The sequence below is a fragment of the Anguilla anguilla genome, chromosome 18 (genome assembly GCF_013347855.1).
Source record: "Anguilla anguilla isolate fAngAng1 chromosome 18, fAngAng1.pri, whole genome shotgun sequence".
NCBI lineage: Eukaryota > Metazoa > Chordata > Actinopteri > Anguilliformes > Anguillidae > Anguilla > Anguilla anguilla.
Genome location: NC_049218.1, coordinates 29095947 through 29114868, shown reverse-complemented (window position 1 = coordinate 29114868; position 18922 = coordinate 29095947). Strand labels below are relative to the sequence as shown.

Here is an 18922-nt window from a genome sequence, read left to right as displayed (position 1 = left end):
ACTTTTTTTGGCACGAGCCATATTTGGCGTTCCGGCGTTTTTTGTTTTTTTTTTGCAGAAAAGGCTATTTTAACCCCAAAATGGCCACATCAAGCATTTCCAGATTACTTTGATCATACTGTCTCATGGTTCGTTCCACATACTCCTGCGGGTTGCTTATCTACAACTGACATTTTTCTGGAGGTTTTCTACTCACATTACTGGATGACAGAAGCAAAATTTGGCCGTCGGGGGAGAAGGCCGTGTTCACCACTGGCTCTCCTAATTCCCAAAGCTGCGTTACACCCACGTTGTCGCCCTTAATTTGTAAGCAGCGTAAAACGGCATCCTGTTTCATGAGAAAAATTGGAATATGTATTATAATTTACAGAATATTAATACCAAAATATGACTTGTTTTTTATTACATACGATAAAAGGTTCCAATTTTATTTCTGATACCAGCGATGCTTATATAAAGGATCTACTGTCAAATGAATTCAACTTAAATTGGATCACTGATCTACTTGAATTTGATCACAGTAGATCCCTTATATAAGGAATCTACTGTCATTAATCACTCATCTATGGGATCTACAGTCAAATTAATTCAACTTAAATTTGATCACTTTAATGTCATGATATAAGACAATCCTTACTTTGCTCTTCTGAATCACACTCTTCATAAAAATAATTTATCATACAAATATAAATGAGCAGAGAAATATTTTAAAGAGCATGTCTTACATTTCCTGCAGCAAACAGTCCGTCTCTGTGCAGTGCAATGCTCTGCAGACTGCCCTCCTGCAGGTGTGCTCCTCTGTCAGTCTCTGAACCAGGGTAAAAACACATCCCGGAATGATAAGACAGGCTGCTGGACAGACACATGGCCGAGAGTGCCCAGGTTAGGACGGGGGAGGAGAGTGTAGCTCCATACCTGCCAGTTCCGGGTCTATCTGGGGGCTGAGGAGAACAGAAACACTGCGACTCTCCAGGTGCACCTGCAGCAGGTGGCCCTGCCTGCAGCCCACGTACAGGTCAGAGGAGGCCGTCCAGCACACGCAGCTCGGGTAGAACTTCTCCTTCATCTTCGCCTTGGGCTTTCAGAATCAAAATAAGCCAGAGCTACGCATCCGCTGAACAATATTAACGCAATGATGTCACAAATGACGTCAGAGATTATGGAAATTCAGGGGCGATATTAATAACTGATATTTGTCGAGCCGTACATTGGCTGATAGTTACTGTTGCAGATGCCACCCTCTTTTACCTTAAAGCGCTAAATCAACCTGCAACCGTGTCTCCGCATTCATGGAAGAAGAGCAGAAGCACGGATATCAACTAATTTTACTTGAACAACAAGAGGTCAAGAGCAACAGAGTCGCTGCATAGGCTTGTTTCTGAGATTGGCTGGTAAAAATGATTTAAATTAAACATAAATATCAAAGTTCCCCCTGAGAAAAACGTATTCTATTCTCTTCTAAATAAAAGAGGTTCAGATGACTATGATCAGGCTACTTTTTTTGAGTATGACAGTTACACTGTCAGTATGACAGTTACATACCATCAGTATCAAATAAGTCACCTCTCTCTCATGCTGGACCACGGTACGGGTCATATTGTTAGCATCTGGCCAATACCAATGAGTGCATTTTAAGCTATAGTATTATCAGCTGCTACTGATACAACCCCAACATTATCAAGCCTCCCTATGAGTAATCTGCTCTTTGGGACTCATTTTACTCAGACTCATTACATTCCTTTGCTCATAGAGAGGCACAAAAATTAACAAGGTGATGCCACCTGCTTTAGATGTATTATACGCATTTACTAATCATCTGACATCATTTTGATATTGTAATCTATGTTAATCGCTTTAGAACGGTTATGAATTGACTGGTTTGACCGCAGTACCACAAATCCTTCGGCCCGGTCCCCTTTAAGGCCAGCGATGGCCACGATGGGCATCTGGGGGCCGTAGTAATTGGGGTTCTCGTTGTGATTGTGGCAGAGCCGGACGTCCGCCTCCTGCACCGAGCCGTCGGCTGCTGGGAGACTGATCTCGCTGTGGGACAAAACCAGGATTTCGTGGAAAAACGTGCCCATCGGTTCATGAAGATGACACACACCTTTACAGCCAACCTGATTTTACCAATCCTTTTGAGACATTCCTGATTCCAAGTGTTGCTATATAACATCAGCCCAATACCATATTGAAAATACATTCTGATTAGACTATTTTGAGTTCAAACGTTAAAAATGAACAAGTGATATGCAAAGTCTATCGTTTAAGCAAAGTGACCATGCTGTGTTTACAGGCAATTAGAGTATATCTGTTGAAGTCAGTGACAGTCTTAGTTTACCTTTCTCATTACTCACCTCGATGTCATTATTTTAAGGCTGCCACAGCTTTCAATGGTCCAAACGGTGATGGATGATGTGCGAGAAACACAGATCTGCTGCCAGTTCATGGGATTAAACATCAAATGAATGACTTCTCTCCCAGCGTTGGGATCAGCACAGATAATGGTCTCCTTCTCCCAGTTCCTACAAAAGACGTACATTCTGTAGAGACATTCCAACATGTATCTCATAATTCCCTTCAAAGCCGTTCAAAAGTCTTCACAGGGAGGAGACTGAGACTTAAAATAGGCAAATCTTACCATATTGTTAGGGTGTGTTCTGGGACGCCAGAGAGACACGCTAAATAAGGGCCAGTCCTGCTCAACGCCAGTGCGGCATACTCCAGTTTGGCTGAGCCTGTATGCATGAAGCCGAAACGGACCGTCATCATCAAAGTATTTAAGGACCTTCATAGGCTATTTTCCTGAACTCAGCTATCCGTTTTGCACAATTTAGCAAAGAAACACCTTTTGGTTCCACAGTTTGTAGAACTAAACTGCACATGAACTGACAATTGATATTTTCTATTTCAAAATACATTTACCTTTTAGGTCACTCTTCTGAACGAGCTCTGGGTAGCTGTACACAAATATGGAGGGGCTGGGTTTCCGCTCAGAGAAGGCCAGCGTTTTGGACAAGCCGTTGGCTGCAAAAGCGCCTATGCCCCGACCGGGACTCTGCAGCACGCGCCTCTTCTTGGTCTCAATATCAAGGAAAACTATGTAACTGCCACAGATGTAACAGGCAGTTTTGTTATCAATAAATTCAACATTCTGGCTTGTAAAACCTTGTGCCCATCTGAAATAAAACAGAAGAAATAACATGTAACCACTCAACTTAAATCCATTACCATTTGAAAATAATAATGGTATTAAGAAAAAAAGGCATTTTTGTACTTTTCCGGGTTTTTACATAATAAAGGAAATGGTCCAAAGGAAACCAAATGATAAAAAAAGCATATGTCGTTGAATTCTCAACATGCTCAAAATATGATATAGTTTAGGTACATAAATATGCAGAAAGCAAGAACTGAAATTGAATAGACTACTTGAAAATGGACCAGAGACATTCGTTCTACAGATTCATGACCATCAGTGTAACAAACGTTAGCTACCCAGCAGCAAATGTTTTTCAAAACAGTTATATCGTTCAATTTAGACTACATCAACACGATAGGTTGTTTAGCATAACTAGCTAGCTAATAAAAATTACTTATAGCTCCTAATACTTTAGATCATACCTGACATCCAGCGTACCCAAAATATCCATTTGTGTGAAACAGTTTTAAATTAAATGTAGCTACAGACTAAATAGCTTTACATACACAACTTCGGCATTATCTACCAAGAGTTACCTACACACAAAGCCGTTTCATTTTGTTACCTTGGCAACCATAACATTCTGAATGAACCCACCCCTGAAGCCAAATGACACGCCCACTAGAGCCAGCGTGCATCTTGCAAGACGGGACCTCGGGCTTCCGGGTGTCCTTACACAAGCGATATATGTTATTTTACACGTCTGTGTTACTGTTATTGCACAGTCACTAATGTAAATATTGACGTGTGGCAATATTTATATTATAGGTGTGAACATTTTAATCATGATGTCTTGCAGTACATATGACCTGTCAGTTATATAACTTTTTTATTGCTTCTCACGTGATTCAGTTCTCAAGTACAAGCGGAGGATCGCGAGTGTCGCCGTCATTTTATTTTGCTTGTGAGCACGTTAGTGTGTGTGTCTATTGTCTGTGAATGCTGAACACAGAACTGTATGATTAAGTGTTTTCCTTTAAAATCGACGGGAATAAATTGTTACTTCTCCGGTAAACTATAATTGAATTAAAATGGCTTCATCTGGAAAGTGTCTTGGCAAAGGTAATAGCCTACATTTCGCTAAATCTTGCATCTATAGCCAGCATTGAGTTCTAGACAGATTTCAATCAGTTGTCTGATGCGTTGATATACAGCACTTAAGCTATTGTGTTGCTAGCTACAGTCATGTGTACAGTAGGTATCGGCAAAATAGAACTTTTTTATGTAAAAATGCTCGCTAAAGAACGAAAAAATAATAGTCAAGATAATGAAAATGTGTTCGTGTCTCTTGCATTACAGTAAATACAAAAACAATCCATTTGTAACTTTCGAGGCAGGTTTTGCGCGCATGTAGTTATCTGTTATGTTCCGCAAAGTCATTCTGAGCATGCTTATCAAGCTTGCTTAGCAAGACTGTCACACCCCCTGTAGTAGAACCTATTTCTTACAGTCTCTGAGTAGAACTCGTTTTATTACGGAGCCCTGCAGGTGACATAGAATGAGATTTTTTTCATTCGCGCTCACCAGAGGTCGTGTGCACGACATATAAATCGTACTCACGAAATAGGCCCTATTAATCGTGCACAATATTTAATTCCATAGCTACATGCGTCTGTGTGCAGTCATTTATGTCATACACTCTGGGAAGTAGGAATGCAAACGGTTTAGGGTTATTATGTTTAGCTATTTTTTCAGATGGGAGGATTGACCCCTTACGGAAAAGTCGCATTAATTTCAAATGTTCATTTGATCTGAATGTGAGTTCAGGACATTACCTCTTAAAATGCAAACATTTTGCAGGTATGACCTATAAGAGACTCAGACAGGCACAAGCGGGGGTGGGAGTGGGGGGCACCGGCTGCTGGAGCACCCGCCCCATTTGCCCGAAGTAGCCTACTCTATGTGCCCCTTTGATTTGATTAAAAATGCAATATTATCATTACTGTTGCAATGTTGTCATTAAATCAGATAGTATTAATTAACGGATTAGCCTTAAATAGTCAACGCTGTTGCTTTGTTTTAGAGTAACATGGTTGACACGGCACTGGAATGGTTATCTGAAAACTATACTCATATAAAATAAACATTAATTAATGAAAATTAATATAAAGCTGTTGTGTAGAATGCCATTATGTGCTGTAGAGAAGCTTGAGAGGACAAGCTTCAGTGCCTCTTTGACAATGGTTTTGCTTCAGCTTTGACCCCTTCTGTCAGTCACTGCCCGCCACATGGAAACAGAACGAGACGTACCGTACCCTTCAAACGTATGGTAACGATTAGGGACGGGCGCCAGCGCTCGAGCTTTCAAGTGCACGAAAGACGAGGACTGCTCGAGCATTATACATTCGGCTACTCGGGGGAAATACATTGAAAATAAATTCATGCGAATTAACGTGTTCAGATTCACTCTTTATTTTTACATGGCAGTTTGTCATACCTAGTCATAAAATGATATTATGCATTTCAGAAACATTATGAGTTTTCCACGAAGATTAAACAGCTGTAAGTTTTTGGCAATTATTAGTTAGCAAGCTTCCACACAAAACAAAGTTGGTAATATGTCCATTTTGCCTGTGTATCCGAGTATGCTGAAATTGGCTACATTGATCAGATGTTGTTATTGGCAGATGTAGCTAATGTCCAGTGGGGAGAATTGTTGATTGTGGGACAGGAGCATTTGTGATGATGCAATCAGGAAAAAGAAGGAAAACGCAAAATCCCATAAGTTTGGGGCTTTATTGTAGTGAAGTTGTTTGTGAATTCTGCCTCTTTACATGGGGTCAGAAGGTACAGAAGTTAATGTTTTTAAGGGCTGAGAGTCTGTGGTCATTGTGGTTATTTCTGTATGAAAACTCTGAAATATGGGGCATGCCGCCCCATCGGGGCGTAACTTGGCGGGTGGCATACTTACCATCCCAGGAACAGGGATTAGGGACAGGCCTGCCGTTCAAATACTGGTCGTATCCAAGGCTAACGTACACAGGCTCCTAACCTGGCGTACAGAGCTCTAAAGCAGGACTCCCTGACCAGTGGGAAATTAAGATGGTCTGGCTCGTCTTTAGTCCTGTTTTAATATGTGGACTTTTTTAATTTTTTTGAGAAAGCCAAAGGTAGCCTTCAATGCACAATGTCTGTTGCCATCTGTTAACCATGGTGCTGGGTCTGTAATGATATTGGCAGCCATGACAAGTAGTCATAGGGTCTGTAATATGGTTTGATGATTGGTTGTATAAAAGACAAACGAGGATTAAGTCATTTTACAGGAACGGGTTCTGGGTATGGTTCAAAAACTGTTTCCTTCACTCGACAGGAAGTTCACCTCCAGGTCCGGTGTCTAACGGGAGGATCCGGCTCTACAGCATGAGATTCTGTCCTTTTGCACAGAGAACACGCCTGGTTCTTCATGCCAAGGGCGTCAAGTAAGCTAATGTTGACATCAATGCATTTATCAGTTCTCATAACCTTATGCACGTCTCATGAGGTTAACCTAGATGCAGTTGGCCTGTGAAAATCAATATCACTTTTTCAGTGTACTTCAATGTCACCTTGACAGATGTGCATTTAATAGAAAATAGAGCCTTTTGTTTCATTAAGCTTTTCTGTATTTCAGACATGATACCGTCAACATTCATTTGAAGGACAAACCTGATTGGTTCCTGAAGAAGAACCCATTTGGTTTGGTGCCAGTGCTGGAGACTCCAGGTGGTCAGGTGATCTATGAATCACCAATCACTTGCGACTACCTGGATGAGGTTTACCCAGAGAAGAAGCTGCTTCCAGCAGATCCGTTTGCGAAGGCTCAACAGAAGATGCTGCTGGAGCATTTTTCCAAGGTACATTCTGGGGCCATGTCTGAAACGACCTCCTAACTACCATGTCCTCCAAATATGTGCTGTTTACTAAACATGTTGCCTACTGTTTAGTGTTCACTTCCTGAAAAGTGTGCTCCTGAATGCACTCAGCGAAACCCTGTAAATAAGTATACCCTGGGATTTTATGTGCGCTGCCTTTAGAGAAAAATTTGCCTACTTAAAAGCTGTCTCATCCAGTGTTCTCGACTTATATACTCAATAGTAGGCAAGTAAGCTGTTCCAGACATGGCCTGTGTTTAGAGCCTCACTCACTTCTTTTTCAAATCACAACTTCCTTTTACCTGCTTCCTGTTGGATATTTTAAACTCTCAGTGCTTAAAATCAGGTCTTGGGCTCAGGCCTGTCTCCTGTGACAGATGTGTGGGCCTGCAGTTAATCTGGTCTGTATGTGGTCGAGAAGCCTTACCTGGGGCCTCCCATGATGGAGGTCAACCCAAAGCACTAGTTCCTCCAGCATAATTAGCCATAGCGTGGCATGAGTCAGGACGTTTTACTGTCAGGAGGGCATCCTCTGCCCCCCTCACATTAGCAGACTCAGGTCAGTTTCACGCGTCGTTTCGTTCTAAAATGTGTCACCTAAAATCAAGGCCCGAAACATACCCTATGTAAGCAGATGCTTTGAGCTACGCAAAGCCGGTTTCACATGTCGTTTCCTAAAATGTGTCACCTGAAAATTGTGCGGCATATGTTCATGGTTGTTGTTCATTGATTTTGAGATGGGACTGTAGACAACGTTGTTTGCCAAAACAGTTATATTTTTTTTATTTTTCCCCCAGGTCAGCCCATACTTTTACAGGATTCCAACGATGGAAAGAAACGGCGAAGACACTTCAAAGCTGGAAGAAGAGCTGAAGGAGAAGCTCCTTAATCTGAACGAGGTAAGATTTTTTAAAAAATATATATATATCTTATGTAGTGAATTTGTGTTGTATTGGCCTCTGATTGATATCCTTGTTTTGTCACAGAGCCTCGCTGGCAGGAAGACTAAGTTCTTTGGGGGAGATTCCATCACCATGATTGATTACATGATATGGCCCTGGTTTGAAAGAATGGAGACCTTTGGACTCAAACAGTATGTATCAATGCTACAGCGGGATGGTAAATGGTAAATGGACTGCATTTATATAGCGCTTTTATCCAAAGCGCTTTACAATTGATGCCTCTCATTCACCAGAGCAGTTAGGGGTTAGGTGTCTTGCTCAGGGACACTTCGACACGCCCAGAGCGGATAAGGGCAGAAATCCTGTAACTCATTTACAGGAAACAGGGACACAGATTTGGTTTGCTGCAGTGTGCTGCTAATTAGACAATAATGGCTGAGCTCAAAATGCATGTCTTAGGGTGCTTTCACACCTACCTCGTTGGGTGCGGACCAGGCATAGAAACAGCCTTAGAAACCGTCTGTTGAATGTGGTACTATAACTGTGAAGGATCAGTTCTGCTTAAGGTTCAGTGTGTGTTCTTCTCCAAGGCAAAGGAATAGTCACCGTGGCTTCAGTTGGACTTTTACAGGCTTGTCTTTACAGGCAGACTTGACGTCAGCCTTTTATGTGTATTCCTTTAACGGAAAGGACTCTGTTTTTCAGCTGCATGGATGGAGCCCCGGACCTGAAGGCTTGGACAGAGCGCATGCTCCAGGACCCAACAGTCAAGGCCATCATGTTTGACACAGAGACACACAAGGCCTACTACAACTCTTACAAAGAGGGCAAGCCTGACTATGATTATGGCCTGTAGGAAGGAGAGAATCCCTCCAGGAACTTAAGAGTTTTTCCTTTGGCAAAGTCTGTGGTCATTTGCCTGATATCTCTCTATGATTGCTTTGATTTTTCCATAAAATGTGGTTTACCATAGTTATCTGATCCATATTCTTTATATGCCAGATCAGCTAAACAGGGTGATTTTGTGTCAAAAATGTCACCTGTCTTTAGGGACCACCAGTGTTGCTTTGATTTAGGTAAATCAGACAACAGATAATGCTGCTGTGTTGATTAGGGTACTAATGTTCAAAAAAGATTTTACTGAATGAGGATTTGAATTTTCTTAATTGATAATCATGGCTTGTAAACTGACTTTTGTAATAAAGACAAAAACCATTTTTCACATATGCTTATTTGTTCTTGATTTTTGTCTTCAAAACATAAGCATTCTTTACCAACTTTGTTGAGATATTTGGAATAAGACAGTAAGTTAGAAAACATTTTGTTGTAAATTTTGTTTTCTCAAGATGTTTACAGCATTACCAGATTTGACCACTAGATGTCATTAATCATTTACATGCTTTTAGTGGCAAAACCCTATTGCTCTTTAGAATGTTTCTGTCGTGGGTGCGTAAACTCTATCAAAGATTAGGAAAAAGTGTGTCACTATTCTGTGGATTGTCTCATGATCTGGACAATGCTTTTGCTTACTACATGTATTAAAGCTGTTCCCATTTTTCATTCTCATATTCCCTGGTGGGGATGGGTAGTACTGTTGCCTCACAGCAGGAAGGTCTGGGTTTGAATCCCGGCCGGGGTCTTTCCCCCCACGACCCCGATCAGGAATAAGCGGGTACAGATAATGGATGGATGAATGGTTTCTGGTCGTAGGAATGTGCTGCAGGTAGGTACGACACTGAAACCAGGTGTGTGTATATCATTCTTGAAATTAATTCCAAGGGAAAACAAAAATGAAGTGAACTGCAGCAGCAATAAAAAAATAATTTTATGGCTGCATTAGAACTGGCCACTATTGATACATTGATGACTTAGGATACTGTTGCTGTTGACCCTGATGTATGCACGTGTTCTCATGTAAGTTGCTCTGAATGACATCTGGATAATTCCAGTCATGTGACTGATCTGCTATTGCAAAACAGTAATCGGATTCCTGGCTGTTTTCTGACAGTTTTCAGCATTTAAAATCAGAATTATATAGTGTATTTTACGTAACATTTATCACCGTGTGCTGTACGGCACCATGGACCGAACCCACAGAAAAGCAGGCTCAAGGCAGCAGGGAACAGAGAAGCTCCCTGCATGGTCTTCAGGAGAAACCTGGAGAGGAAACAGACTCAGGAAAGGGAGCATGCCCTCCTCTGGCCAGACAGGGTAATGGACACCATTATCCTCTATGAACATGTCCAGCTTATATATTTACACTATAACGGTAATGCATACCATTATCCTCACTGAACATGTCCAGCTTATATATTTACACTATAACGGGATAATGCACACCATTATCCTCACTGAACATGTCCAGCTTATATATTTACACTATATTATAACAGACTTTGGTTTAATAGGAAGTTTTATTATTAAATATTTCTGTCACTTTATCCAAGAATAGCATTATAAATCTAATCGTTTAAAAAAAATAATGAATTTTCAGGCCATACCGGAACTTATCATTAAGTTTCCACTGCTTATATGACTGACTGGGGAAACATTCAATATTTTGTTTGAGTTTTCAAAAATTTATTCCAATTGAGTATGTCTCAGCAGGAATAAATATGTTCAATCTCACTTTCTCCAGATTGAATATGAATCAGAGTCAATCAAATTATTTTGAAATAATGTTTTTATTAATATTTTCAACAATAACTATATACAATTTAGTTTTTTATAAATGATACCAAAATATGTATAAAAAGGCACTTCCATATTTGATATAAAATATATCACACCTTCATTATGAAATAATACAGTACAAAAAAGTATTTAGAGTCACCACACCAGTTGGCTTGTCATGTATCTTCAAAAGCTGTTTTTATACAAAAACATATATTAAAGTTATGATCATTTAAAAAATATATGTACATACAATCAAAACTCAGCTCACTGCCAGGCACTTCACTCATTTGGAGCATTTGGTTCACTTTAATAGGCTGCTTTGTTGAAAATGTTATTTTCCTTGGAAAAGGGAATGTAAATGTTTCACTTTTCGAACTTCAGATGCAGCTAAAGCAACAGGCCTGTGTGCCCTGCATTACATCCACCGGATCGATGTCCGGCTAGTTCTGACGAGCTACTTTCATTTCCTGTGCAATGCACACCGGAGCAGAGCCACATATGTGACCCTGTGTGTCGAGCGCAATGCAGACTATGACAGACGTGAACCTGCAGCTCTGCAGGGAACTGAAAGAACAAGGCCGTTTAAAAACGAGTCAAAAGTGAGAGCCACACAGTGCGCTACTGTTTCCCCCAGAAATGCGCGTTGGCAACCATAAAATTAGCATAACACAGCCGCTGAGTCCAAAACAAGGCCAAACAGTCAATCGGGCTGACACATGCATAATTTCATGAAGCGCAGTCCAACACAACCACAGTATAAACCTGTTTGGCATAAATAATATAACATACATTCATATAAAACTGCCATTATAGCTGCAGACAAGCTCAGTGCGTAATGTTGCCAGTGAGATGGCTATAGTACAATATAATTATGCCTGTGCTCTACAGAAGAAGACATGTTAGGCGTCTTTTCCACACGGTCCAACTGTAACACACAGCTGTAACAGTAAAACACACAGCAATTAACTACAGCAGACCCAGGGACTGAATATGGGCCCGAAAAGATCCAACAGCAAGTGTTGTGCTGTTTTTTTTTACTCTCGCAACATCATGAATTTGTCGGTGCAACTGAAATAAATTCACCAAAACACAAGAAATTTTGGAATTTCTTTCTTGAGGACACAGCATGTGCAGTCAGACTTCGACCTGGGACTAACTTTCAGTCTCCATACAAAGGAGCAAATTTCTGCACAGAGAAACGGGCCTTTAACCAAAATCCCAACTCTGCTCATATCCGTAAAGATTTCTGGGTGCCGTGCTCGTTTGTGAAAAGGAACAGAAGAGCTTCGGACACGGCTGTGGCAGCCACCAGAAGAAGAAGACAAACACGCTAAGACTGCACGCCGGCGGCGAGCGTGTGGGGCACGTCTCCGTTTGGAACCTGCGGAGTGTACTCCCGTATGAGCGCGCACGCGTTCCTGAGCATTTCCTGGAAGTGCTCCAGCGTTTTGGCGTAGAGATGCCTCTGCAGCACCAGCGGCCGGAACAGGTTCATGGGCTCTGCCACGCGGAACATTTCCGGAAGCCCGATTTCCCTCGGAACGCGGGCGTTCCCGACCAGCGCGTGACACAGCCGCTTCTCCTGGAGGCTCTTCTCCAGGAAGCCGGTGATGTCGCGGAGGCGGAGCTCCAGGTCCTCGCCGCGCCACGCGGACGCCCTGGTGCCCAGGAGCAGGTGCAGCAGGGCGGTCTTCAGGTGGTAGTTGGTCAGGGCGCTCTTGCCCGTCAGGCCCTCCTGCTTCTTGTGCAGGAACGACAGGATCTGGAGGCAGCGGACGTGGCAGGAGTTTTCCGGCAAGCCCTTGGTCAAGAGTTTCAGCAGGTTCTTCTCGTACACGGCGAAGGAGAGGGACCAGTAGGTATCCGAGCAGCTCCCGTTCTCAGAGGGGAAGTGGGAGACGAAGTAGGCGTCCGTGTCCTCGAACTGGACGACGGGGGTGATGTTGAGCATGATCACCCGTCCCGACCGGAACCGGACCTTCAGGGCCCCCGGGGCGTCCAGGTTGCGGAATGTGAGCTCGAACTCGTACTTGTGGGAAATGCGCCCCCAAGCTTTGGTGACGGAGATCTGGAACCACTTCATGACCTGGTCCTTGGCCAGGTACGGCGTGTTCTTGAGGCACAGGAGGTCGTCGTCGGCGCCGTCGCCGGGCCTGGGCCTGTCGTTCTTGCCGTGCAGGAGGCAGAGCATGTCCTCGCCCAGGTCGGCCGTCCCGCAGAGGCAGTCCGGCCCGCCTTCGCGGGTCCTGGTCACCGCGATCCGGCCGCAGCCCTGCATGTCCGGGGGGGTGTCGCCGGGCGGGTCGCACCACAGCCGGAACTGGAAGCCGTACGGCTCGGGCGGGACGAAGGGGACCACCAGGTCACAGGTGAGCGGCCTGCTCACCCTCCAGGCCTCGAAGGCGCTGCCCACCCCCAGGCAGTCCTCCACCTCCATGTCGGCGTCCCGGTCGCTGGAGCTCCGCAGGGCTTCCAGCAGGTCGTCGGCGAAGCCCTCCACGAACTCGCAGGTCCTGCGGGCGTCCTGGGCCGAGGCGCGGATGCACCGCTCGTAGAAGCTGCTCAGGACCCCCTTGTCCGGGAAGAGGGCCTTGGTCAGCACGGGCCCCTCAGACAGACCCTCCTCGTCCCCGTGGGTGGAGCCCCGCGAGGGGGAGGAGCCCATAAAATCCTGCCTGCACACCTCTATGGTGAGGAAGATGACGAGGGACAGGGCGCTCCAGAAGTACCAGCCGTAGCGCTCCTCCTCCTCCTCCTCCTCCTCGTGGGCTCCTCCCGCCTCCCGCTTCTCCTGCCGGGACAGCTCCTCCTCCAGCCTGGCCTGCTCCGCCTCCAGGCGCTCCTCGTGCTCCTTCATGCGGGCCAGCAGCGCCTCGTCCTGCTCCGGGATGGTGGTGTTCTCTTTTGGGAAGAGCAGCGGGTGGTTGAGGATGGCCGCCGTCACCACCACGCACACCCGCACGATGGCGCCCTGCATGCTCCTCGCCTCTGCGGGAGAGAAGGAGGCGACACCGTCGCACTGCTGCTTCAAAAACACAATCATTCACAAGGACCAATGTGAAGGACAACCTTCATCCTTGTCTATACTGTACACACACCCACCTGGGGCACATTCTGGATGAAGACCTGGTGGGGTCAAAACAATGTGTGAACCAGCGGTAACAAACCCTATTCCTGGAGATCTACCATCCTGTAGGTTTTCATTTCAACCTTACTTTGCCACACCTGAGTCTATTAATTAGCAGCTCAACAAGTTCTCTAGCTATTGAATGAGGTGTGCTTAGTTAGGGTTGGAGTGAAAACCTCCAGGATGGTAGATCTCCAGGAACACGATTGGGCAGCCCTGCTCTAGCTGTTGAATGAGGTGTGCTTAGTTAGGGTTGGAGTGAAAACCTCCAGGATGGTAGATCTCCAGGAACACGGTTGGGCAGCCCTGCTCTAGCTGCTGAATGAGGAGTGCTTTGTTAGGGTTGAAATTATAACCTACAGGACTTTAGATCTCCAGAAACAGGGTTGGTTACCACTGGTGTGAACAATACATTTCACAGCAGATATCCTCTTCTGCTGGATACTGCATTACGTTTGTCTGCACAAGCTTGCGTTTATTTGAATGTGTGAAGCCCATTACTGCACAGCATATGATTACCTGACATGTATAATTCTGTAGATGATTCTTATGCACTTATTGTACGTTGCTAACAGCATCTGCCAAATAAAATGTAATGTAATGTTATGCATCAATGCATAATGTCCTGTCTGTACACACTCTGAAGGACATGGACCCTTGTTTGTTGTCTCCCAATCTGGCAGTGGTTTAGGCAATTGTTGCACATGCCTGCAAATATACCTGGGCATCTTATACTGGGAGAAAGGGAAAAATCTGGGATAGGCATTGTTTGAATCAGTCATGATACAACCACTTTGTTCTGCATTCATTCAAACCAGCCTGCTGCTCAAACTTTGCAAACTACAGCAACTGCAAAGTCCGTGGGATCAGCAAAGAATAGTTAGAATGTTCCGGGAAAGTTCACAAAGCAGACTGTTGTATTCAGAAGAAGCACACTCACACACACACACACACTCACACACGCACACGCACACATACACACGCACGCATGCACACTCACACACACACAAACACACACACGCACACATACACGCGCACACGCACACATATACACAAACGCACACACACACTTGATTTTAAGGTCGTATGCTATTTATAAATGAGAGGGTAGAAACAGTAAAGCAATGTCAAAACTACTGGGAAAAAATTTTTTGTTGCTCTGGACAAAATACAAATGTAGTTCAGTTGCTCTTGACTTCCACAAACTCATATTAAATTCTAGTAATCTTGAGTAAGTTGACAATGTGCCGAGTTTCTAATCTAGTCAAGAGTCTATGCAGAACCCACAGGCCTCAGTCTCCACTGTGACATGCACGTTATCGGTCTAATTATAGAGCACCTACTGTGACACGCAATGTCTTTAAATATGAAACTCCACCATAGAAGGAAGTCAGATAACCTCTCCAGAGTGTTCTCGTAAGATTATGTCGTTGTTTCATGAACAAACACTTTACTGATTGCTAAATACAACTGACAGTAAACTGTTGAAGCAATTCAAATGCACTCTGACTCAACAACATCTTAGCCTACATAAATTTGTTTTGGGGCAAAAAGTAACAACCAAATATTTTACATTCAATTTACCATTGTATCGGTATGATACACATGGTAGGGTCAGGACAATTAAAGAATAGTTCTATGGGTTTCATTTTATTCTTAACCGTAATAAATTGTTCACATTTAGAAACTGGGCAGGTCTCTTTCGCTTGTTACTTGAGGAAGGAAACGGCCAATGTTTCGTAAAAGGAAATTTAAGTAACAGTCATTGATGTCACTTATTGAACCTGTGTTTTGTAGTTGTCCAATGACCATGATATGTACTTGTGTAGCCTACGTCGCTTTGGATAAAAGCGTCTGCTAAATAAATGTAATGTAATGTTATACACGCTCATCTATAAACCCTGACACTGGCACACTGCTAGTGAGAGAGGCATGACACCACGTGTATAGGCCTAGAATAAATAAAATTCATGTGCTGCACCATTAATTTAGCACATACATTGCCTTTGACACACAGCAAAAAAAGGCCTAAGCTGCCCGTTACATTCCCAGGCGAGACACAGCATTTGTTCCCTTGTTGAAGGTATATACAACCTCAATTGCTACAGTAAAAAGTCAGCTATAAATACTCAATGTGTGTTAAAATGCAAGTATTCGTATAGCGTGGAATTTGAATCGACACGGGCAGTCACGGACACTTAACAGCAACATGAATGAAGCCAGGAGTAGGCTACTGCAAATTAACCGTATCAGCACGGTGAAAACCCGACCAAGCCACTAGCTTTCTTATTAAAATACGTTACAGCACGTGCCGAGAAAACACATTCCACGTGGGTCTACAAAATCATGGTGACCTCACCATTTTGTCATGTTCACGGGACCAGAAAGCCCGCGGGTAACTGTGTTTGCGCCCTTTGTAATGTACCGGGTACCTTAAATGTCTGAGACTTTTGCGAACCAATTTCAGCAAAAACAGCAAACCAAAACATGCGGTCCTTCAGTGCAATAATAGCGGCTTCGGCTGATCCAAGTCTGTTCGCATTTGGTTTAGCCTACTTGAACTTCGGTGGGTTTTAGTCTTAGAGTGTATAATATGGTTTTAGTACAGGCGCACAACTTCAATTCCGCAGTGACACGGTCCCGTGTTTCCACCCTTTGTTGTCGTAGAAACCAAACTGTCAAATATTACACTGCTGTTCCATACTGGAAACCTTCAAACCTAGCATGGGATCGCAGAAAAAAGAACTGCTGCCAGCTGAATGTCCCTTTTTTATTCCAGTTGCTAACAGCACTGAGAAAAACTGTAGGCTAAATCCAGAAAGGTAAGGGCACAAAGAAACTAAATCAAATGTAGGCTATGTAAACTTCCTCGACAATGCTCATGCTAATGTCAGTGTGATTACTTGTAGAAGTCTAGTATGGTTATGAGTTTCGCCCGAGAACATGTCTGCTACTACAACAGCGTGTGACAAGGAACATTTCAACCTCCCGCACAACACTCGTTAAATCTGAATTGTGTCCGACGGAAAGAAGCAAGAAAACGACACTGGGTTTTCTGTTTAGTTCAGATGTTTCTAAGTGAGTTCTGAGAAACGTTAATGATATTTTGACAGGAAAAGAACAGCAAAAATACAGCACAAGGCAAAGCATCTTTGTTTAGGCTATCTACACAACCAAACATGCCCAAGTAGCCTACTGCCCGTTACATGTAACGGTAGGTGTTACATAGTGGGCTACACATAGCCAAAATTAACTCTGAAGAATGACAAAAGTATACAAACCTGTTTATACGATGTTGTACGATTCTTAAAGAGAATGTATCATTTTTGTTTCGTTGTCAGAGAAACCGTTAGGAACGGACGAAATTAGCACTGTAGACGGCAACCAGTCCCTCTCCTGTCTCTTCCTACTCTCGTCTAGGGTAGGTACTGATGGCGGGGTTAACTCATTTCCTGGACGCCTTGTACATGAGAAACATTTTCCTGCCCCTATAAAAAGCACCCTCGTCGCATCAACATCCTCTAGCGAAACGAGGCTGTCCGAAGTCCAGTTCCACAGAAATAATACTTTTCAGGTATTTCTCGAACACGTATGAAATTGTTCAAGGACCTTTCTTGTTTTCATGTTAGTAACATAAGCAGTATGTATTTCTTGTCACGCATGCATGCTGCACAAATCGTTTAAATTCACACATTAAGGAAGGTCTACAGTGGATGGAGGATGAGGTATGTCGTCATCAAATGGTCATATGATACGACCACAACTCTACTGTTTTTTTATTTTTTTAATTAACCTCTGTAGTTCTAACACACTACTTAGAACTACAACAGTTATTTAAGTTTCATCAATTTACTGACAAATATATGTATTTACGCTCGATAATGATATATTCTTTGTTTTGTCCATTGTGACAGTACTTTGAAAACTTTGTGAACTTGAAACTAGAAGTTTCCCTCAAGTTAACTGCGCGAATTCACCGCAAGAGAGCAGTATAGTGTAATTTCTGAGATAGGTTGCGCAGCGTAAAGTTTGGAGGGGCGCAAGAAAAGTTTACTGAATTGTCAAAGAACAGCTGCGATCTATTTAGATCGCTCAATACTCGAGTGGGGCAAAAAATTAGTGTCACATTAGTCTCTTAAACCTCGATTATTTTGTCTAGGTCACATATTAGGGGAATATGATTTCATTGTATATATAGGGCTTTTTTCTCTGTGGTTTTAGTAGTGGTTCTGGCTGGTTATGTGCCTAAATAAGGCGGCCTATATATCAGTCTAATCAAACCATGTTCTCAACGTACAAAAACGTTACTAATGTTACTCATGCATATAAAGCACTGTCTATAAGTCAATTAAAACTTGCTAAATTTAGGCCTGCTATTAGAAGTGGGAAGGGAGTGGGGAGGAATTTTATAAGAATCTATGTATGGTGTATCCTTGTTTTATCTTGTGTTATTCTTTTATATTGTCTTCTCTTTCTGTAAAGCACTTTGTGTTACAGACATGTATGAAGTGTAAAATAAATAAATAAATAAATAAATGAATGAATACAAGAAGTATTGTTATACAAACAAGGCCAAATTACAACAAACAATTTTGGCTATCTTACCTCAAACAAATTAATCAAGCTGTATTCCAAAGCAATGCTACTAAATGCTTACTAAATTATTTAAAGTAACTTGGCTCTGTGTTTTTTTCATTTTACCATCTGAAGAGAATGTGGTCATTCAAACTTTGTGTGCCGCGCAAAAGTGTCAATCATTTCTAGTAGAAATAATTTGCAATTCAGTGGTGTTACATGTAAAAACTTAAATGACTGCACTATATGTTTGAATAATTGTGTGCATCCAGTGCTTATGAAACCACATTATGAATAAAATGCATTATTATTATTATTATTATTATTATTATTAATAATAATAATAATAATAATAATAATAATAGGAAAATTGTTTAAAAATAAGATTTTTAATTATTTTACATTGTAAAAGAAATTGTACTTATTTGGCTAAGGTTTATCTGACCCACAAAGGTACAGTATATTAATGGGGCAAACATGTCTGGATAGGTTTGTAAGATTCTGTATTTATTTAATAGGCGTAAATATTTGGTCATTTTTATCTGTATTTATTCACCCCCCCCTTTCTGTAGTGTGAATGATTGTCTGTTTC

General features: G+C 42.6%; 3 protein-coding genes across 4 annotated transcripts in view; 1 reads left to right on the top strand and 2 right to left on the bottom strand.

Moving 5' to 3' along the window:
• The window catches only part of cfap43 (cilia and flagella associated protein 43), a 28352-nt gene extending 24592 nt beyond the window's left edge, over nucleotides 1–3760 (bottom strand). Inside the window, exons 1-8 of one of the 2 annotated variants that reach the window (XM_035400798.1) lie at nucleotides 3740–3760; nucleotides 2926–3179; nucleotides 2642–2738; nucleotides 2358–2525; nucleotides 1893–2043; nucleotides 916–1078; nucleotides 726–808; nucleotides 197–328 (exon numbers count right to left, since the gene is read on the bottom strand). In XM_035400798.1, coding sequence (XP_035256689.1) covers nucleotides 197–328; nucleotides 726–808; nucleotides 916–1078; nucleotides 1893–2043; nucleotides 2358–2525; nucleotides 2642–2738; nucleotides 2926–3179; nucleotides 3740–3756 — 1065 coding nt within the window. In that variant the 5' untranslated portion in view covers nucleotides 3757–3760. Of the gene's footprint in view, nucleotides 1–196; nucleotides 329–725; nucleotides 809–915; nucleotides 1079–1892; nucleotides 2044–2357; nucleotides 2526–2641; nucleotides 2739–2925; nucleotides 3180–3621 lie in introns of both variants that reach the window. The other variant, XM_035400797.1, reaches the window with a different exon arrangement.
• Nucleotides 3761–3878: 118 nt separating this feature from the next.
• On the top strand, nucleotides 3879–9178 carry LOC118217612 (glutathione S-transferase omega-1-like). Its single transcript, XM_035399521.1, has 6 exons — nucleotides 3879–4261; nucleotides 6510–6618; nucleotides 6810–7032; nucleotides 7848–7949; nucleotides 8037–8143; nucleotides 8658–9178. Exons 1-6 carry the CDS (start codon nucleotides 4231–4233, stop codon nucleotides 8806–8808), a joined length of 723 nt encoding a protein of 240 aa, XP_035255412.1. The 5' UTR covers nucleotides 3879–4230; the 3' UTR covers nucleotides 8809–9178.
• Nucleotides 9179–11660: 2482 nt separating this feature from the next.
• Nucleotides 11661–17503, bottom strand: itprip (inositol 1,4,5-trisphosphate receptor interacting protein). The gene is made up of 2 exons (XM_035401079.1): nucleotides 17037–17503; nucleotides 11661–13616 (listed from the first exon to the last, which is right to left on the bottom strand). Exon 2 carries the CDS (start codon nucleotides 13603–13605, stop codon nucleotides 11959–11961), a length of 1647 nt encoding a protein of 548 aa, XP_035256970.1. The 5' UTR covers nucleotides 13606–13616; nucleotides 17037–17503; the 3' UTR covers nucleotides 11661–11958.
• Nucleotides 17504–18922: the final 1419 nt, after the last annotated feature.